Consider the following 22,535-nt stretch of genomic DNA (forward strand, 5'->3'; position numbering starts at 1 on the left):
TAAAATCCATTTTCCAGATTGATCATGCATATCACATGTGTTTTACAGCGAGTGCAATCCTTAGCTAAGACGCATGTCAATATTGAAACAATTCTTTCAAAGGGTATCTTTTTTTAACAGGCGAATGCAGATGTTTGGAGACAGTCATAGTTGAATTGAGAATCACCTTGATTAAGCCACAAGAGGTAGGCTAGAGAAGCTCGTGCTTTCATTGCTGTCTGGGAAAGTATGAAACATTAATGCGCGCACAGGCAGCGAGCAGCGTCACTACTGTCTAATTCCGCCCATCGTTGTGTTTATACTCAGTCGTGAGTGAGCGACTAGGTGAAACCGTGACATATAGCTATGCAATGAGCAGCCTGCCAGCCATCCAATCTAAACAACGCCTGTTCTGTAGCATAACATGATAGTGTTATCTTTTCCCATCGTTCGACAAGCTCCAATGGGAAGAATAGAGGCAAAATGCCTATAATGAATTAGAATGTTTAGTGTAGTATGCAAGACAACACTTGAAAACGCACATATAAGGCAAACATATTGCGTAGCCTAAACATGTGTATGAAGATGAGTGGTATTATGCTATCCCACACAATAAGCGTGAGTGCGCATCTCGATCTTCAGAAGAACATTCTTGAGAGTGAGACATTGTTGCCTATTTCTTTTTTAATAGTACACTCACCATCACACAACTTCATCAACCGACCCTTCTGCAAAAGCTGCATTATGAAGTAAGCAAATTGAAGGCAACAACCAATAAAATTCAAGAAACAATGAAAATTTCAAGACGAAACAAAGAAAATGTATTTGAAATGATATATTAAAAGTGCTTTTGATTTTCATGTCTCTCCTCTTTGACTGATGATCGACTCCTCAAACACTCATAACCAGGAGCAAGACGTCCTCTCGTCAAAATGTCCACGAGGTCTGCTGTTTCAGGTCCATAGTTCAACCATCAGTGGTGATATTGTCATAGCGATTAGACTTGTATCTCATTTGTCTAAATTTCTTTATTTTTCTGTTTTAAATTCCCACTTCAACTTTTAATTCTCGGAGAACGTAGCTTCGACAACATATATATCGCACTCATAATAAGAAGCAAAAGGTTATATAAAAATGATTAGTATAGAATCACAGAAAAGCTGGTTTAGAACCAGAAAAAATACAAAACAGAGGGCTACATAGACACAGGACATTTCTTAGAATTGCTTGGAAACATTATTTTCCCGCTAAGTCTTGTTTTTCATTTTATTTGTGTTTTTTTTTTTTACAAAAAAGGAAAATAAAGACTAATATTTTACAAAATGAAGAGTACTGTTCTTGAAGATGAGAGTGGATTTAAACAGGTGTAAGTCCAGTTCCATATTTTCTGTACATAACGTATTCCATCTCAGATCTTAGTCCCAGAAGACAAAAAAAAAACATGTCATGTCTTCCAATATGCTCAGAAAAATGTCCTATATATAGTCTTCTTGTACGGGATGCTGAATTTTGGTCCTTTTTCTCTCTTTTTGTCACTCTCATTCGGATCATTGGATGGACATGTAAGGCCAGTTGAAGCTGCTCCCGGATAATAGCATATCCCTGATGAGCGTTTCAATAGGAGTTTTACCTACCAAGCGGACGAAGAACAGCTGCTCAATTACCGATGAGGAGACGGTGCGGAGAGATGGCAGCCGCAGCAAGAGCTTGCCAAAGCGGCTCGGCTGGTTAGGGTACTGGCTCCTCACGTATTCCTCCAGGGCGCACTGAGACTTCTCCTGCAGGCTTTCGATGTGAGCCGCATCTGACAGGCCGCAAGCGTCTGTGCAGGCAAAAGAGAAACACAAAAGAACCCTGGTTATCGTTCAACATCAACGTTACGTGTTATTGACAAAGTGAAATGAACAAACACACTGCCCAAACATGCTACGTCACGTTGAGTAAGAGGAACTGTCATATAGAATAAACAAGGGCGATCTGTTGAAGTGGGGAGCGCACTACACAGAGGCAGATACCTCTACACCTTCATAAACCAATCAAAACAAAGAATATGCCGCTAACGGGCATGGGAAATGGTGTGCAGCATAAGCCTATTTATTGTATAGCGTTTTGCACTTCCAATCGAGGGAGCAGGGGGAAAGGTAGGCAGGCCCACTCATGGTTTCTGACTCAGGGGACACAAGTCTATGGAAACGTATAAAATACATTGATGAAAATGAAATTGCAATGGTTATAATATGACCTAATTAAGCTACTCTCGATAAGCTGTTAAGACATTTCTCCGCTCTTTTCTTGATATACCATGCTTGGCCTGTTTTTCAATGTAGCCTAGTAAAGGCTGGAAGCAATCCAATTTATTAGCTGGGGTGAAGTCAATAGTCACGCAAAAAACACGTAAAAATACGAAAAGGAGCCAGCACAACAACACATGCGACATGTGTTTTGTTCGTAGCCTACACAGTCGGGGGTTGTTCATTGCACATTGGCCTAAATGGAGAAATGCACTCATTGTTAATGTCTTAAGATATGTTTGCGCATAGTAGCCTACACACTAAACTGTTTATCACACAGACCACGGAATACTGCTGTGCCTAGAAATCTGCATTAAACGGCTGTGCAGGGCCAAGCATAATAGCATTTGGACCGTTATGCATAGGCCTGACGATTTTGTATTAAGCCATTGCTTTGTAACAATACATTAAACACCGGACAATGGTATCCGAGAGGCTTTTAAGCCTCATCTTGATTTCTCAGGGCGATAACTCACTATGGCCAGACACAATAACCTTATGAACTCACGGACTGCGCGGGGGCAACGCGGAAATCTCGGGTTGATTTACTATATGATCTTAGACTAGGCAACACTGTCCCATGTATGCAAATCCGTTTGGAATAACTTTGATAGTCTCTATTCAATACATAAAACAATTAATCAGGGCGAAGTTAATTACGTTTTAAAACATCTTGCAAATATGAAGTTGTGAAACACAATGATTAAGCTCAAATCATATCGACGACTGAGCTGCAGCGAATGCATGAGTCAAAAGAAAGCTCGTGAAAGGGCACACCATAGTTCACCAAACATAACTAACCCTTGCGCCATACTATAACCTGCAAATATCTGCACATAAAGACATCTATTTCATAGATTCACATTGAATAAGTATGTGAAAAGAGATTATGAAAAATATCTTACAATACATAACTGGACATAATATGAATCATAAGAACACAACGACCTAAACTAGGCTACCCCTATGGGTTTCATGTTTGAAAAAATAAATAAATGTCAACACAGTAAACCTTGACAATAACTATAGTTTGTTACGCATGTTGCCTCTAGCTAAAATGGACAGAATCAATGTTAAATCTAGTCATCTTAAACAACTATCTCTGTAGTTGTATTTTATGTTAAATTGGATATAACCTAAAAACAACTTGGAGCAAGGCACTCAATGTCGTCATGTTATGTTAATGACTAACAGCCTAGAAAAAAAAGAAAAAAAGATAAATTCGCATTAGCAAAGGTAGGCTATAGGTAAACCAGAAGGGCTTGACTGGTCATATAAATGTACCTAAACGGGCACAGTCATATGTAGGCCTACAAAACGAGAATATAATGTTTGTATGCTAAGGACAGAAATGTCCTCACGGGCAGAAAAGGCAGTGGTAAAAGTCTTCATGTCACTGAGGAGGGCAAACTAGAGGACTAGAGGAGGTTTATTGGCCATGATCAAAACATGCTCACTGGTCACTCAACCTGTCTGTAGGCTATACAATTCTCACGATTTAAAAAAGAATAATGACAAAATACTTCATATGGATATGGCTAATAATATAATAGCCTATAACATAATATAATATGCCTAATATAATATAATATTGTAGAATATGCAAGGAAATATATTTAGCTATTTAGAGTAGGCTATAGGATAAATTTAATAGGCTATAATTTAGTAAGATGCTAATGCTAGGCTACTTTAGGCTAGGCTATAGGTGGTCACTATGCATAGTGTTTTTTGAGGACATCGAGAGTGAAAATATGTTCTATAATATAAAATAAAAACACATATTACAAAACACAATGATGTTCAAAATGTTACTTAATTGTGAAATGTATTGATTGAAATAATGCTGTTTAATGAGAATTTGTTCACTTCTAAAGAGCCACATAAGAGCTCTTTTGAGTCACGGTCGATTTAGGCTTCTTTATCCACTAGGCCTACTTACTCTCCATTATCCTTATACGACTGCTTGCAAATGGTAATGGCAGCAAGTGTCCACAATCAAACCCCAAATATCTATATTATTACACGCGACAGGAACGGTGACCTTGGCTCAGCCAGATCTAGTAATGAGCTGTCATATGTAGACTATTCCTTCTTTTCAAAATTTGCGATTCTAATATTTTACAAGAAAATAATTGTGAGAGGAAATATCTTTAAACTAAATACATTCCGAATCTATCTCAAGCGTACCGTTGTTCTGACAGAAATGTATAGCAGAGTAATACAATGACATATTAGGCTATTTAATCAGTATTTCTTTGAATAGACAGCTGGGGATTATTTCCTGTTTTACCAAGACACATGTTTGTGCGCGCAAAACATGACAAACATGTGCCGCAACTCATACATAGCCTACATCAAGTGACATACTACAATGATGCTTTTCTTTACGCATATAACGTATTAAAACAAAACGCCTGCTGCATAGACCAAACACTTCTGTACACCTAGTTATCAGATTTATAAAACATGCCGTTCACTTTGTATACTATCCCACTGTTATTAAATAGTATATTGTCTTTCAATCTATTCCTACGTGGGAGTAAAATACACATAAAAATTACGTTTTGGAAAATCGGTTTCTTTACTTCTCTTACGCTTTGAGTAACACACAAAATGTATCACTGTGGATATTTGGAGCAAGCCATTGTCAAAACAGCATGGAGTAGCCTGCACTAAACAGCCATGGCCTCTGTGTCAGTGTTGTTCTCCCTGTCTTCCCCCTCACTGCCCGTCTGTGAGAGAGGAGGCCTCAGCAGCAGCATGGGAAACACTCACCTGATGTGAAGAGAACTATCGCCTTGATGCAGCTGTACTCTGCCGAGTCAACGTGGAGGGCCTTGAGCTTCTCAACCTGCTCCTGGAAGATTCGAATGTGATCCATGAAAGCCACGACTCGGTCCGCAGACATTGGAGAAGCGTGGAGGCCTGCCGCGGCGAGCAGAGGGGCCACATGCAAAGGCATGGAGCACTGAGCCGCGTTTAGCACAAACAATTCGCTCCACGTCAGCCTGAGAAGGGACACCTGGTCGGTGATCTGCAGATCTGGAAAGAAAGGGATGTTCCTCGCCCATTCCACGGCGCTGAAGAGCAAGCGAGCTGCCAGCTCGCAGATGTTCTCAATACCCATGATATTGTTGGGCTGCATGCATTGGCTTCCATATCGGGACGTCGGGTAAGGCTCAGCCCGAAGCAATAACGAGATGTATCCGGAGAGATAGCAATGGCCGTTCAGAGGGTCCCCGTTCGTCAGCCCGTACTGCCCTGGGTTCGGCTGGGTTGGAGGCATTCGTCCTCGCTGAACCGCTGACAAAAAGAAAGAGAAGGAGAGGAAATGTGCATCCAGAACTGATGAACATTGTTGCATGTGCAACCTATGCTGAGAAGCATTAGGCAAGCTAGTGTTTTCTGCTCTGAGATAAGGAAGTAAGATTTCCCATCACAATCTAGTTCAAACTGTAAATGATATAGTGTGTAAGATTGTGTGTTGTTTAAAAAAATATATAATATTTTCAATATGTAAGTGACCGTAGCCTACATGCTAAGTGTTGCACTTTTTACATTAGTATCAACTATGCATGCATCTAGATTAACACACACACACACACACACACACACACACACACACACACACACACACACACACACACACACACACACACACACACACACACACACACACACACACACACACACACACACATTTTAAAATAGCTAACATAACGGATGCTTTAATACAGGCCTATAATGCCATTTAGACCTATACTACATCTAGTTGTTCACTGCAGTTCATGTGTCAGTTTCATTTGGCCTAATGTATTCCTCCATTACATATGTTTTATGCTGCACTGAAGAAGAATGGCAAAACTATATCAAGGACAATAAGAGTAAACGCCTTCTAAGCCTGTAGTTCAGTCGAGGAAGAATATTTTAATAATGTGCTTTAAAAAAGTATAATTGGTCTAATTGTATTTTTGTTGACAATATTTTTGGGGGATAATATTAAATAACATGTATGGTAATTTGGTGGTTAATTTAAAATACGTGTTTTGCTATAATTTGTGCTCCAAAGAGGGAAAGTTACGGCCTCTCATACATTATGAGGCTAAACAAATGTGTACCGCACAAATTCTCTAGCAATAACGTCAGCCTGCTCAAGCTGCCTAATCTGTCTAGTCAGCATGTGGAACAGAGAGACGATGTGGTTATGTTGTCTGTTCGTTTTAATGCACAGACAAACCAAACACAAGTCTATCACTACACATGTAAGGACGTGCATTAGCATGTTATCTCTCTCTCTCTCTCACACACACACACACACACACACACACACACACACACACACACACACACACACACACACACACACACACACACACACACACACTAAAAGCAAATAGCAAATGGTTATGTTTAGTTTTGACGTTCCCAAAAAACGTCAGCCAAACAAACAGCTGCTTTGTTTTAGCCTACGACTCGTACCGGTTTCCTATCTTTTGTAGCTGCATTGCATTTGACCCTCTCTATAGGCTAAATGCGCACACATACACATCCCCTCAAAAAACATGGAAGTGCAATGTGCTCAGCCGTATGTATGTGACCTTTTATGCAACATGGCAGCCCTATTTGTCAATGAAACGTAGTACGCATCATCATATGTGCCATTAAAAAAAGATATTCACCTTCCCGCCGCATCCCCACTTTTAAACACTTCTTCAGCCGACAGTATTGGCACTGATTTCGGTGGTGTTGGTCAATGGGACAGTTCCTATTGGCACGACATGTATACGTTAAGTTCCTTCGGACACTCCTCTTGAAGAAACTTTTGCATCCCTCGCAGGTGAACTGACCATAGTGCTTGCCGCTCGATTTGTCTCCGCAAACAACACATTCTATATGCTGTGCGCCACTCTGTCCAGAATTCTGACTCCCCTTGTCCCCAGCAGTCCCTGGTGTTGACGGGGGTCCTGGCTGACTTGGGGTCTGCGGAGTGTGCGGTGCTGCCGACGCCGTCTGCTGTTGCTCCCTGGCCGGCTGAGTTGCTGGATTGGGGCCGCTTGGAGGTCCTCCGACCACGTCTTCCTGCGGATCTCGCCAGACGCTAACTACCATTGCCATATCTCGGGCCCGGAAAGTGCTATAAAGCGAACTGATCGCTGGGATTTATAAAGCAAGGGGAGAAAAAAGATCTCAAACACAACAGTGCAAAGTCAAATCGGAAAAAACAATCTCATAAGAGAAAGAAGGGAGAAGAACACGATCAATACATTCAAAATACAGGAGGCGATAGAATAGGCACCCGATCAGGATATGCAAGTGTCGGGAGGCCAGTTCCAATGTAAACTGCAGTCAGCCATTCAGGAACCCAATCTTGAAGAAAAAGCGAGCCAGCCGTAACAAAAAAATGCTGTTCGTTATAAAATAGCCAGAAAGGAGGCAGGAGCGATTCACATGGGCGTAGAAATGAACATAAAATAGATGCGATCCAAAGTGCTGCGAGAAATAAATTCCCTTCTCCTTTCTTCCTTGCTCCTTACTCCCGTCTTCGCTGTTGGAGGGGAGGAAAAACTGAAGAGCGGAATTTTACATCTATATTCTTAAATACATTTCATTTCGACCAGCAAAAAGACCGCGTCGCCGAGTGCCCGTGCAGTTTCACCTCTCCAGTAGAATGGAGCGAAGGCGAAAAGATAAAAAAACAAAAAACAACATCTAATAGAATATGCAAGAAGGAGAGACCCAAAAATGAATGCGTTTAAACGGGAAGACCAGCAGAGCAATGTTTCCGAAACGGGGATCTGCGCGAATGTCTGTATATAGTGAACTTTGACACTACTATTGAAACTGACACGTTTCTATGGAGATCGCTACGCCTTATATGGTGCTCGTGTCAAGGAGCCAAGAGAGGGGCTGCTGGCAACTGATAATCAAAGGCGACTGACTGGCCAGAGCCCTGCATTGAGGGGAGAGAGAGAAAATGGGAGGCTAAGGTTAGCCAAGCCTCTTTCTCTCCATTGGTTAGAGTCCTCGTTCCTTGCTACCTACGACTGGGGTCTCTGACAAGCACCATTTACATTGAGCTCGCCCTGCGATGCTATTTACTTTGAAACCTGATTAGTATGGGCCGTCTATTGTCACAAACAGAGGAGGAAACCCTGGATAGAATAGCCGAAATAAGGGTAAAAGCGAGGACAAAAGCTTTGTGCACGTGAAATAAACAAACGTGCTAGGCGAAAGGGACTGGCATAGAATTCCTCAAAGTTTTAAATGGTTTGTTTGGGACTACCATATTCATTATACATGCGGGGGACATTATTATTGATGTATCGTGTATTTTATTATAGACTACAGCATTTGGTGGTGTGTAATACTGTATATGCTTCAACTTTACATTGTCAAAATTCGGGTCCAAAGTTACTGGATCAAATTAGGAAAAATTACAATGTAAGAAATGATGCATAATAGACAAGTCGTGTTAGAATAGGCAGACAGGGTGCGATGGCGCCAGCGAATCTCAAAATTACATCGGCAAATAACAAATACTCTATAACAGTTGAGGTTTTAAGGCCTACACAATCACTGAACGGGTGTCATATTATGTTTTATAATGACAATCATTAAAAATCATGTCAAGTTGTTTGAAAATTGCACGGGAATTCCGGCTTTTTGTATGTGGATACTGAAGCCTGCATGCGTCTCCAACTCAAAAATGTCTGGATCGGTCTGCCATCTAGCGTACAGTATACCATTACATCCACATAGTAATGCATAACCCACTGTGATCATGCATGTATTCTTATCAACTTTGTAAAATCATAAAAACAAGAAATAAACTCATGAAAATTGCTTTCTTTTTATTTATATTCTTTACAGATACTGTGTTCCTGATGAAGATTTCAAACGGAGCTGCTGGTGCCTGTTTTGTCGATTTAGGAAACACCGTCCAGGGTAAAATCACTTAAAATGTGTGGAACTTAGCACAAATAACATTTACACGGGGTAGTTTGAATATGACAACATGTCGCCCACATGGTAACCAAAGCCACCAGAAGTGTATTCAGTGGGCTATACAAGCCTGGTGCGTCGACATGCATCCATAATAGCAGAACTTAAATAGAGTATAGGGTATGTGAAAATAAAGTGAATAGTTTATGAATACCTTTGTTATGTCTGTCCGAGTGTAGTCACCTATTAAAAGATAATGGTGCGCAAATATGCAAGTACCCCCCTTGTTAACGCATAGGAGGAATGGGTGTTTTTAAGTATTCAACAACAGAACTCTTCCCGTCCCTGTCTCGGACACTGCACTGAGACTCCCGGTCATGTCTCCAGCTCTTTGAAAAGGTGAAACGAATAAGATTAAAACGGACAAAGAATTTTCTGTAAGTGTATCATTAAGATTTTACTCCACAGATCGGGAAGAGAGCTGGACGGAGAGAGAGAGAGAGGGGTGACAGTGAATGAGAGCAGCGGGAAGAAGGCTATAGCACGAAAACGGGAGAGAAAAAGAGAACGTGGACAGCAGGGCATTAAAAGAAGAAACACCCAGCGACAACTATTAGGCTATAGTGGACGGGAAACATCGGTACCTGAATTTGGCTAACACCAGCCAGGCAAGTACAACATTTATTTATCTTCCACCTATTCACAAGAAGCTCTAAAGGAATGAACAATACATTCTAGCCTCGCCACACTACCATGCAACCCATGTAGGCAACCGTTATCTCGCTTTTCTGTCTAAATGCCAAACAACCTCTGTTAGGCTACATTCCAGGACGAAACTTTTGAACCGTACTTTTGATTCCTTCCTTGACATTCTTACTGATTTGGGGACCCGTTTCTCCGTTTAAAACTGTCGTCAGCAATATATACGAACATCGTTGATGCTGTTACCGCAATTCGGGGAACCCTTTCCAAGTTATGAGCATCTCACCTGTACAAGGCTATTTGCTGTTTGATCACATAATGAAAAGATTGATAGCAGCCGGTTTCTCATCGATAGTTTCAACGGATTAAAGGACAGTTATACGACCGAGCTGGTCAGGCATAGGCATGACGATAGCTCCTGCAACACTTTCTGGCTGTTTTGTTTAGTCATATGAAAATGTAGGGCGTTCATGATGATCAAATTATTATTATTTAATTGTAAATTTTGCAGATACATTTTCAACCCCACTATGTGAGATAAACAGAATATATTATGTCAATTTAAAAGCAGATTTTTACGATTATTTGGTAGATAATTGATGCATACACACAACTTACATCGAGCGATAATACTGACACAAGCATAGGCTACGCCTATATGAAATACGATTTTGGCAAGACTATATTCAACTTCGATTCCCTTGTGTCTCAGATTTTAAGTTGATGCTATAAATGCCACTTGAAGTTCCACATGAGAGGAACTTACTATTAATGTCTATGTTATACTTTGAGTTAGCCTATATTTCCCTAAAACAAGACACATATAAATATAATTATGTGACAAAATTATGTGTTATTACCAAAAATATCAAATGCCATTCGCAGTGCAGTATAGGCTATATTTGCACATGTGGCCTATATGAATCAGATCCTGCATATGTTCTGCTGAGCATCTACCGCGAGTTAGAGGTCAAACTAGCCTAGATATAGGCCTACGTGGGCTTCAAATATATTTAAAAAAACATAGTCTAAATTAGGCTAATTTCTCTCTCTATCCGTTTGTATAACAAATAAATAAAACAATGTCAGGGAAACTGCACCCCAAAAACACGTTTTCGCTTCTGCAAGCAGTCAATCGAGCGTTATGAATTCTTGGACCAGTTGTGAAAGCAATAAAAGGCCATGATAGTCGGACCTCCTACTTCGTGAACACGGGGGCTAATATCAGCCCATCGGCATTTCAGATAATTAATAAACACCTAACAACGTTGAAGGAAAATAGCTAATAATTACAATCCTCATTGGTTCAGTTTATGTAGGCGCTTCAGTATAGGGAATCTATAAAGTCACTACACTGTTCAAAGCTTCAAGCTCCATCCATTGCTTTCCCTGGCGCTTTAGAGGTCTCTGTCGAAATGCCTACTATAAAAACAAGTATTACGTTTCTTCAGGAGAGGGTAACACACGATCTATGCTTTTCCCATCCACGCGCACCTTTGAGCATCTGCCCCAAACTGAACAGCTAACTTTCTAGAAGAAATGGCTGTGGTGTGTTGTTCCAAAAATATAGAACTAGCCTATATTTCTGCCAAGAAAAATACAAGTGTAAAATAACTATGAAAAAGTGTAATGACGTTTCATTAACAAATGAGGTGTGCTGCTGTCAATTATTGACTTAGTATGCATAATAGCCTATGTTACATGTGCAACTACATATAACAAAACATCCATTTGTTGAGTGATTTACAATAATTAGAAATGAGAAAATAACTTAAATTAACATAACAATGTTTTAACAGATAACAGAAACCTTTGAAGATAGATGGTTCAAAAAATCCTTCATCTGCGTCTTTTCAAACTTTTCCCCAATACTGTATCACTGGAATTATATAAGCTACTATTCAATAGTATACTTGAAACAAGTATTGCCTGTAGCCTAATTGTAAGATTTGTATTTGTTTTGATGTCTTCAGTGTAACCTAGTTTTGGTATAACTGGCTCTCAACTTTGAACCACATTTACAAATTCATTTGAAAAATAAATGTTGCATAATGAATTACATAAAGACAAAATGAAGATGGCCAGTGCTGCTGTTTTCTTTAGACCCAAGCTGTGCGTTATATGTGTGAGTTGGAGGGTTTGCTGAGAGCCCCTCCGCTTTGAGCCGTTACGGGTTGAAAGAGAGGAGGAGGGGGTTTTCCCCCAATCTGATCCCTAACTATTCGGGGGCTCAGATTGGTGTGAAAGGGACGAAAAGGTCAGTTGAAATCGTATTTTATCCGCAGCCATTTTCTCTATGGATCAGCAACTTTGAATAGACATAATCTAATCGCGCTTAATGGAAAAGCTATTCGTGAGAAATAGGGAAAATATTTTAGAGCCTCACCACTTAAGGTCGCTATGTTTAACGCAGGCAGCTTCGACAAAATTGCAGACAGATCAAAGTAGCTAACAAGTTGAGTTGGGTTTGTTTCTTCAGAGTTTTATTCACCGGTCAAAATACACCATGATGAATGAAGAACCACACACTAGGATTCTGAGGCTACTGCCACGGCTATAATTGTAGACAATTGAAGCCGAAATGACTTTTCCAATTAGCTTTGTGGTTGAAGTTTAGTTAGAGGGACTGTCAGTTTATGCGATGGGTAATGGCTTTATCGCTCACAAAACCATCATATATTTAGAGCATATGTGCTAATTACATGAAATGGTGTCAGAGACCGAGATCATGAATCCATTAGCACTGAACATCCTCATGGTCCTGCTGTAATATTGTAGTTCACCAAAAACCGAACTGGAAGCAACAGTAGCGACATCAAAGTAAACACATTTTCTGAGCTGTTAACGTGGTAAGACGGTCAAAGTGACATAAATTACGCGGTTCTGTATAAGAAAGGGTCAAATTAATGCGTAAGGTAGGCCTATAACGAAGTATAAAGTGTGCATCACGCCATTCAAGGCAGACAAAATCCTTCAAAACACCTATAGTGTCTTAATGTGGTAGCCTATATACGCCTAATACCATGGTGGCGAAGAAAGAAGACATTAGCAAAACACAGCCAAATAATCATTTTGAATGGGAGACGATACCATATTAACTAATGCAACCAACCAATGGCCAAGCACTTACAGGCTACTTGTGATAGCCTACTGTCAATGTCTTGAGACTTTTTAAATCACCCCAGTCCATATAATATGAGGACAACCCTTTACCCCCATGTTGAAGTGCTTCACAAGTTTTAGAAATTAGCCTGGTTAAATGCGGAAAAATTAACCGAAGCAGAATTCAATTTTCTCTACTACTCGACTACTACATCGACTATTCTACCTACAGGGACCAAGGCAACACGGACACAGGTTCCAAACGCAGTGCATACAGGCATTTTACCCGTAACAGTCATTTATTTCAGGGAACAGGAGGGCAAAGGTGGAATTCTCGAGAAATTCAACAAGTATAGAGGAGCTTCTGCACGCGAATTACTTTTCATCCTATCGCCACATTATCCGAAAACACACTGTAGATAGACCAAAGACAAAAAATCAGAACAAGATTATCTCCCATGCAAATATGCAAGCCGCAGATAACCATTTAAGGAGCAGGCTTATTATAAATCTGGAGTAAAGAGAGAAAGGAAAAGACAGAACATAGACAAGTGGCTTGTCTCATTTGTTCTCCCTGAAACTGGGAGGTGAAATAAAATATGACATTTCCAACTTGCCTGCGTCATTGCGCATCTTTTGTTGTAAAATGAGTGACATCACCTCAAGTATCCATAATGGTTTTCTTAAACCAACACACAGCACGCGCTCAATTTGAACGTTGTCTGTCTGAACCGCCACCATGCTGTTGCCTAATAGGGGGTGACTGAGCACGTTTAGACTAACGGTACATTAAGACAGAACAAAATCATTCTCAAGTTACATATCATTCATTTGTGATCATTTCTCATATTTTATAAGGCATGATATTAAAACGCGTGCATAGCCTAATGTGCATGTAGACATTCAGTTTCCAAACAGTAAACGTTATGTGAGCCATAGGTTAATAAGCAAGATACTGAACAAATTCATTTGACAATCAACGATATCCTTTAGAAAACCAAACATGTATGAAGATGAGACATGTTAAATAGCAAAGTGCATCCACAAACAGTATAAAAGATGACTTTATCCACCTATCATTACATCCCACTGGGCACACACTGGTTGAATCAACGTTGTTTCCACGTAATCATGCAGATGAGTGTAATAAAAAAATAATAATACTAAAATAATGTCATTACAGTATTTAACACACGCACGCACACGCACACACACAGTATCTTGAATCTTACATGGGGGGTGTAATCATTAGAGAAATAGATGCCTGCAAAGTTTGTAAAATGATCAGAGATGTTAGCTGGATCTGAACATCCTGAAGTCCAGCGCAAGTGATGGACCAGTGATGGGCTAGTGCTGTGCCAGTGATGGGCTAGTGCTGGGCCAGTGATGGGCTAGTGCTGGGCCAGTGATGAGCTAGTGCTGTGCCAGTGATGGGCTAGCGCTGTGCCAGTGATGGGCTAGCGCTGTGCCAGTGATGGGCTAGCGCTGTGCCAGTGATGGGCTAGCGCTGTGCCAGTGATGGGCTAGCGCTGGGCCAGTGATGGGCTAGCACTGGGCCAGTGATGGGCTAGCACTGGGCCAGTGATGGGCTAGCGCTGTGCCAGTGATGGGCTAGCGCTGGGCCAGTGATGGGCTAGCGCTGGGCCAGTGATGGGCTAGCGCTGGGCCAGTGATGGGCTAGTGCTGGGCCAGTGATGAATCATGAACATGAAGAAAGAGAGTCTGCACTATTCCTGTTCCAAGTGCTGTAATTGCTTGCAGGACACAAAACAGAGACCGTTTTGGCCGGTAGCCTTTTTAAGGCGCTTTGATGAGGCACAACAGACCATATATTTTCAGATTGATTTGGAAGTGGTGTGTGTGTATCTATCAGTGCAGGTGTGTGTGTGTGTGAGATCAAGTAATTCCACAGCTATTGGCTGACTATATTATCTGACTATTAGAGCTACGTGGTACCAGGGGCAGTTTGACCCTTTGCTCGTCTCAGCTGGATGTGTGATGTGTGCTGTCTGTATTCTGCTCCTTAAAAAGGGAGCAGAATACAAATGTCCGTTGTTTGCTGCAACCAATGGAAAATAAAGTTGTCTTGTATTGTATTGAATCTTTGATATTGCTACTCTGAGCAAGGCAGTTAACCCACTGTTCCCAAGGCTCCGAAGACGTGGATGTGGATTAAGTCAGCCCCCTGCACCTCTCTGATTCAGAGGGGTTGGGTTGAATGCAGAAGACACATTTCAGTTGAAGGCATTCAGTTGTACAACTGACTAGGTATCCCTTTTCCCTTTCTAGGACCTTTTGCCTCAGGTAAACCAATATCAGGTCTCTCCTGCCAAATGATGGTAAACATAACTCTGTGTTACCTCACCTGTTGATCTAAACATGATATCTCCTCACCTTTCAGATAGGGTAAAAAGGGTTCAACCATTTCGCTTCAGGCTGCATCAAATACTAATTACAAATAAAGCAACGTAACAGACCAGTAACAGACCAGTGCCTGCTGCATTCAGCACACACCTACTGAAAAGCAACTATGCTGCTCAATATTTCTTTATTCTCAAGCTCACAGTCTGTCGTTCCCTCTCTCCATAAAACTCAAAATACTTTTGTTTGATGTTTCTGTCCAAGGAAAGCCAGAGGGGTCAAAATTAAGAAAATATCTAAATTCAAAATCAAACTCAACTTCGTACCAGACAATATGTTATTACTATATTGCAATAGCCATACGGCATGTTTCTGTGTGTGTTCTCATCATCAAATAAGGAACTAATTGTGTTTTTTCCTGACAGGGAGTGAGCGGCTGTGAAACATGTAAGTTCCACTGCTGCTACACAGGCCCTGTTCACCAATTCACTGAGACATCTCACTAGCACTAATTGATTCATGGATGGAATAATTTACCAAAAATCTACATTTATTATATTGGTATAACTTGAACACTCCCTGAAATTAGATCCGTAATATCATCTTGATCCCTTCAACAGGGCATGGCCAAAGTCAGTCCTCATTTTGACTCAGGAAGCCAATCAGAAGGCAGCATGAATCACGCAGGGCCAATGATAAGGCTGTTTGCTTTAGAGGCCCCCACACTTCCTCCAGCTAGCTCTCATCATCAACGTCTCTGTGTTGTTTTTTTTCTCTCAGATTTAAATGAACGTCGTGGCAAGTCCCCCTTCCTTTGGAATAAAGAGCATCACCGTGTCACACGGTCAGAATCTACAAGTCTTCTCCTAATGTAATCTTCAGAAATAATAAAAAGGAAGAAAATAATGTTTATCAAAACCCCAGCTTAGGTAGGTACACCTGTGATTGATGGATTGTGTACAAGGTAAGGATTGCTACTAGGAGCTTGTGTCTGTAGGTAAAGCGCAAGACAGACCAACACGCACGTCGGCTGTACGCAGTAGATCACCTGCTGGGTGTTGATGAACAGTGGCAACATGTAGAATCATCTTGAAATGAACAGAAAACGTCCGATGTTCTGTAGTCAGAGCTGATAGGAAGGCCACCAGCCCCACATAGACAACAGTTGCGTTGGTCTGTCTTGGCCTTAAAAGACAGGTACTGTCTGCAGTTGAAGATATCTACTGTGCTATGAGTTATGCTTGCTCTTCTGCCCTCACTGCCCTGGCCTGGCATGGACCCAGAAGACATATCCTTAACAGAGTGGATTAACGTCACTCAGTTAACCTTGACCCCTTCTACCCAGCAGCTCACACAGCCCTGATGGTCAATGGAAGCAGAGTAGATTCATTATGAGGAAGGTGTTGTTGCTTTTAAGAAGCTATACATGAAATAACATTCTCAAGACCTAATGTATTTGTGATGCCATTAGTGTTTTATTGTCAATGTTCTTATTGTCATATTTAGAAATGAATGTGCAGCTGTATTATACTGTGCTGGGCAAAAAGGATTTTGACATAGTTATGCCTCTCCTTCACTTGGATTTTCATTTGTATATGTGTATTTGATTCTGTGTTTGTGTGTGTGTGTGACCACACGGCAAGTTTACCTCAGATGACCCCCGCTGACCTGAGGCATCCCAGCGGAGGTCAAGCCTTGACAAATGAGTTCAGGCGCAGAACAGCAAACATTCCACAACATGTTCTTCCTCAACAACTCCCCCTCTTCTCCCTATCTCTCTATACTCCTCCTCTGAACATCTATCTCGTCAAAAGGTTGTAAGAATGAGCTTATCACACATAAACATAATGGCAGAAGGTTGTGGAAATGTTCCAGAACATGAACTTCAGAGGAAGACAAACCTTAATGTACTACTTTTATGTAATGCTCTACAAAGTTCTGTCTTGTTTACAAATGAATAAGGAAAAATAAAGGGATGGTAGTCGAAAAAAGCAAAGTAAACCCATTGGATGTTAGTATCAAACCACTCTTTATCAGTGTTTGGGGCTTCAGAACTGGGCAGTGATGTAGAGGCTGAGAAAAGATATAGTGTTTAAACAGGATGTGAAGGCTGTAGCATTTCTGGCAACATATCCCCCCCCCCATCTCCCGCTCTCTCCCCAGTTTCTCTCTGATTTCCCAGCATGCTGCTGTCACCTGTGTCAGGCTATTGGTATTCTTCTTTGAGAGGCTCATTAAGGTAAGTGGCACCCCCCATTACGACGACAAGGCGAGCAAAGGTTCCTCTTGTCCCGCGAGTCCCCCAGGGAGTTATCCTACCATCTCCTCCATCCCAGTCATGCCCACTACTCACTACATTTTTTAAGAACACATGCAGTCGCCACAGGTGAACCACTACGTCACAGGCAGATCCATACAGGAACAGAGGAAGCTAATGCAATGCAGTGCTGGGATACCCTACAGAAATCATGATTGTGTGTAATAGCATTAATGTCAAAGAAAGCAACATAGTACGTCTGAATAAAAGGACCAATAAATATCAGTTCTATTTCTATGTTTTGTTTTTTTGGTATTTGCATTGATATTCTTTTGTTGTCTGGTACTACACACTGCAATAGAATAAAGCTGCATGTATCTATGAAGGGAGGGATGATTCCTGGTGTGGGTCATGTGCTTAGATCTCAGGTCTCTAGTTGGCTGAACTGAGGTTTACCAATGGCACATGTACTGTAGCTGCCATACGTGCATGGAGCTCTAATCTTTGTATGGCAGTGTGGTTTGCATTTCCACTTGTGGAGGGGGTTCCTTGTAATGCTGTGGGTGGTGACACCTGGCCTTTTCATGGGTGGGCCTGGGACCGAGCCATTGGAATCTGCAATGCAACAGAATGCGTCATCATTGGAACAATGCAACAGAATGCATCATCACTAGAACAATGCAACAGAATCCAATGGAATTGGAACAATGCGATGCCACATGGTGAGGTTGTGCTCAATGTGCTCAATGTGCCCTCCCTCCCTCCCTCCGTCTCTCTCCCTCCCTCCCTCTCTCCCTGTCTCTCTCCCTACCTCCCTCCCTCCCTGTCTCTCTCCCTCCCTCCCTCTCTCCCTGTCTCTCTCCCTACCTCCCTCCCTGTCTCTCTCCCTACCTCCCTCCCTCCCTCCCTGTCTCTCTCCCTCCCTCCTCTGCCCGCTCTATCCTAGCATTAATTAGCAATACACAGGCTATATGTCCACTGTAAATAAATGATCAAGATCACCTATCAGTCTTCCCATTAACCTGGAGGGGCATAACAAGCTGGAGGCAGGAGGAGAGACTGGTGTGTGAAAGAGAGATAGACACTGTGTTTAATAATGGCTGTTCATGGTAATGCCCTCCTGATTGTATTTATCCCTGCTCTGCTCTCTGCTCCCTGTTCTCTGCTCCCTGTAGACAGACAACACCGCTGCCCTGGTCTTGGCATTGCGTGGTTTTCTGCCCCATCCCCTGGGGCTCTCTCCCCCCACCCTGTTCCCTGATTCGCTGTGTAAAAGCGGTCGTGAATGATGGATGACTGTGTCACTGCAGCCTGCAAAGGATTAATTTGTTTCATTGATTTCTCTTTAGGCAGAATGCCAGCGTCTGCCGCTTCCCACCTTTCCCCCAAGACTTCTAGCTGTAATAGACGGTAATGGCCTAAGACAAATCAACCCTATATTTGTAAAAATAGCACCAAATAACCCCTGACTCTAATCACAAGCACATTGGGGAGAGCCACTCTATGCGCTGGCCACAACACCCCGGGTAGTATTAACCCCATGGAGAACATCCAGGCCCATTCTCACAGCCATAAGTCTCCCATACTTACAGCTCCATCTCAGGTCTGACAATGGATGGGTAATGACTGGCTGTCTGGAGAGGCTCTGGGAGTGGGCTATTCTTACTGTAATGGAGGCATTTACAGCTTTTCCCTAGTCCCTACACACCTGTAGAACCAGCTAACTGCTAACCACATGCTCTATGGCAGGCCTTGCTACATCACTTCAGCACAACATTCTTCTTAGTGGGTTATTTCAAGTTATTTCAGGTTATTTCACACTCTATATTAAAGTGTCCCCTGAATTCTGGCATATGCACACACCTATTTAGTGATCTGGCTAAGAGACTGTGTCACTGATGTGCCAATCAAAAGAAGATCTTCACTGATGTCCCAATCAAAGGAAGATCTTCACTAATGTCCCTATCAAAGGAAGACTTCAATGATGTCCCAATCAAAGGAAAATCTTCACTGATGTCCCAATCAAAGGAAGAGCATCACTGATGTCATAATCAAAGGAAGATCTTCACTGATGTCCCAATCAAGAGAAGATTTTCACTGATGTCCCAATCAAAAGAAGATCTTCACTGATGTCCCAATCAAAGGAAGATCTTCAAGGATGTCCTAATCAAAGGAAAACCTTCACTGATGTCCCAATCAAAGGAAGATTTTCACTGATGTCCCAATCAAAGTAAGAGCTTCGCTGATGTCCCAATCAAAGGAAGATCTTCACTGATGTCCCAATCAAAGGAAAATCTGCCTCCTAATGAGATCTGTAGGACATGGTTGTGGTTAGAGAACACAGAATATAAAGCATCGAATCTGAAATCTTTTGGGCACATAGCAATCTGACTTACAATGCGTAAGTACCTGTGGCCCTGCAGCATCAGTCATGCCCTCAGTGCTCTCTCAGTGCCATTTCTATTTTCTATTTTTTTATTTAACCTTTATTTAACTAGGCAAGTCAGTTAAGAACAAATTCTTATTTTACAATGACGGCCTACCCCGGCCAAATCCTCCCCTAACGACACTGGGCCAATTGTGCACCGCCCTATGGGACTCCCGATCACTGCCGGTTGTGATACAGCCTGGAATCTAAATAGGTTCTGAAGTGACGCCTTTAGCACTGAGATGCAGTGCCTTAGACAGCTGCACCACTTGGGAGCCCAGGAAAGGAACCTCACCACAATCTGCCTATTGAAGCACAATTCTGCATCCTGCTACTAGGTGATCGTTATCCATCACTTTTTGATTATTGACCATTGACAAAACTGGTATTCCACTGCTGATTCTGTGGCTTCCCCTCAGGTCTACCTCTCCAATAACCCTTCAAGGTGAAACCTAATCCAGTGCACTGAGGGGGCAGTACCTCCAGGGCAGACCATGGTGCAGTCAGCGTGGGCGAATAAGGCCCTACCTACTCTGTTAATGAATGCAAGTGCTTGGAAATCTCATCTGCTCCATGCAATCAATTTAACACTGTTTACCATGCCATCGGTGAGGTTATGTGGATGGGACAGACAGACTTGTGCTCTGTGCACCTCTCTGGGGTAAACCTAGCCAAAGCCCCCTTCACGTCTGACATGAACAAGCCCTTCAACTGGGATGCTCTGAGGATTAGGTAATCTCACCATGATACCGTCTCTCTCTTCCTCTCTCGTCTCTCAGTTCCTTCTAACCGCTCTCGCTCTCTCCATTGCTCACCACTCACCACTCTATCCTTTCTCTTTTTCATATCTCCCCCTCTTTCTCTGTCTCTCTCAATCCTCTCTCCCGCCGTCACTCACCTCTCTCTCAGGCTGTTCCACTCAGGGCAGAGCTATCCTCAGGGGTCCTTACATCCTTAAGTGCCTCCAGAAAAGGTTAGTTGGCAGGTAATTGTCCAGCTGTGGTCGGGCTTATCTTAATCGTAGGTGCTTCAACACAAGCTATACTTCCTGTGATGAAGAGGCTTACTTCAAGTGAAGGGAGGAGAATGGAGAGGTAGAGAGAGGGATAACATGTTTTGAGCATTGGTAGGTATGACAGTGCTCTTTAGGTTGACAATGTGATTTCAACAACCCCATGATATGACAACGGCGATTTAAACTATTTTGTAGATGTAACTGTAACACTGAGACTATTGGACAAGAAATGATGTAACTCAAAATGGTGGTATCTACCTGAAAACAGTCACACAGGATTCTGAGCCAATGGTGCATAAAAACTAATGCAAACATTTCTGGAATATTTTTTTATTATATCTTCTAAACACATTCTTTAAATATGTTTTCAAAGTCCACCAATATTATTACCATCACTACAAATGTTGATGGTCAGTCATTCAGCAATAAAAACATACAAACATGCATAGCGACACGTCAACATAAGGCTACATTTCTATGGATGGCGACTAGCATACCTTGCAGTTGAACTAGGCCCATATCTTGTGGGAGGGACCTCATTTTAGGGCAGAGGCATTCCATTGTCATTGCAAAAGTATTATTCAAAAGAATCTGGTGACCAAAAACATTTTGCTGTACTTGAGTATGCACGTAATTACAATCATGTGAGGTCTATTTTTTCTAGGGCACATGCAGTACTGACATGTTTCATTTAAGCTAAGTGCTCAAAACCTATTTCATTCTTTTTCCTAATTAGTACAAATAGCCTACCGACAGAAAGCAGTGTTAAAAAAATGTTTAAAAAATCCTGTTGTTTTTTACGGAAACATACTGGCAGTCACGCGACGAATACAACAGGTGTAGATCTTACCGTGAAATGCTTACTTACAAGCCCTTAACCAACAATGCAGTTCAAGAAATAGAGCTAAGAAAATATTGACCAAATAAACTAAAGTAAAAAATAAAAGTAAAAAATTAAATGACTTAACAATAACGAGGCTGTATACAGGGGGTACAGGTACTGAGTCAATGTACGAGGGTACAGGTTAGTCGAGGTACTTTGAACATGTAGGTTGGGGTAAAGTGATAGATAATAGATAATAAATAGTGAGTAGCAGCAGTGTAAATAGTTTGGGTGGGTCAATGTAAACAGTCCGGGTGGCCATTTTATGAATAGATCAGCAGTCTTATAGCTGGGGTAGAAGATGTTAAGGAGCCTTTTGGACCTAGATTTGGCGCTCCGGTACTTCTGAGAACAGTCAATGACTTGGGTGACTGGAGTCTTTGACAATTTTGGGGCCTTCCTCTGACACCGCCTAGTATATACTGTGCCTTTGGAAAGTATTCAGACCCCTTGACTTTTTCCAAATTTTGTTACGTTACAGCCTTATTCTAAAATGTAAAAAAAATAAAATAAATCCTCATAAATCAACACACAATATCCCATAAGGATATAGCAAAAACATTTTTTTTTTTAGC

General features: G+C 41.7%; 1 protein-coding gene and 1 long non-coding RNA gene across 3 annotated transcripts; one reads left to right on the forward strand and one right to left on the reverse strand.

Annotated features, from left to right (window-relative positions):
* Positions 1-643: 643 nt before the first annotated feature.
* Positions 644-8,199, reverse strand: LOC115164923 (nuclear receptor subfamily 2 group F member 1-A). Of its 2 annotated transcripts, none has more exons than XM_029717847.1 (3): positions 6,950-8,199; positions 5,046-5,570; positions 644-1,801 (listed from the first exon to the last, which is right to left on the reverse strand). In XM_029717847.1, exons 1-3 carry the CDS (start codon positions 7,383-7,385, stop codon positions 1,527-1,529), a joined length of 1,236 nt encoding a protein of 411 aa, XP_029573707.1. In that variant the 5' UTR covers positions 7,386-8,199; the 3' UTR covers positions 644-1,526. The 2 variants fall into 2 exon arrangements, with proteins under 2 accessions (XP_029573707.1, XP_029573705.1); XM_029717845.1 differs by having other exon boundaries at positions 5,046-5,573; positions 6,950-8,198.
* A 103-nt stretch (positions 8,200-8,302) lies between these two features.
* Positions 8,303-17,929, forward strand: LOC115164925 (uncharacterized). The gene is made up of 4 exons (XR_003870030.1): positions 8,303-8,537; positions 9,141-9,215; positions 9,681-15,824; positions 16,158-17,929. It is a non-coding gene; the product is annotated as an uncharacterized LOC115164925 (long non-coding RNA).
* The last annotated feature ends 4,606 nt before the right edge of the window (positions 17,930-22,535 follow it).

This window comes from Salmo trutta, chromosome 27, assembly GCF_901001165.1.
Source record: "Salmo trutta chromosome 27, fSalTru1.1, whole genome shotgun sequence".
NCBI lineage: Eukaryota > Metazoa > Chordata > Actinopteri > Salmoniformes > Salmonidae > Salmo > Salmo trutta.

Excerpts from the sequence above, each read along its gene's own strand:
- LOC115164923 (XM_029717845.1), bottom strand. The coding sequence starts at position 7,385 with ATGGCAATGGTAGTTAGCGTCTGGCGAGATCCGCAGGAAGACGTGGTC. Across the intron at positions 5,574-6,949 it reads AGTGGGGATGCGGCGGGAAG|CGGTTCAGCGAGGACGAATG; the intron begins GTGAATATCTTT and ends TCTTTTTGTCAG. Across the intron at positions 1,802-5,045 it reads GATAGTTCTCTTCACATCAG|ACGCTTGCGGCCTGTCAGAT; the intron begins GTGAGTGTTTCC and ends TTGCCTGCACAG.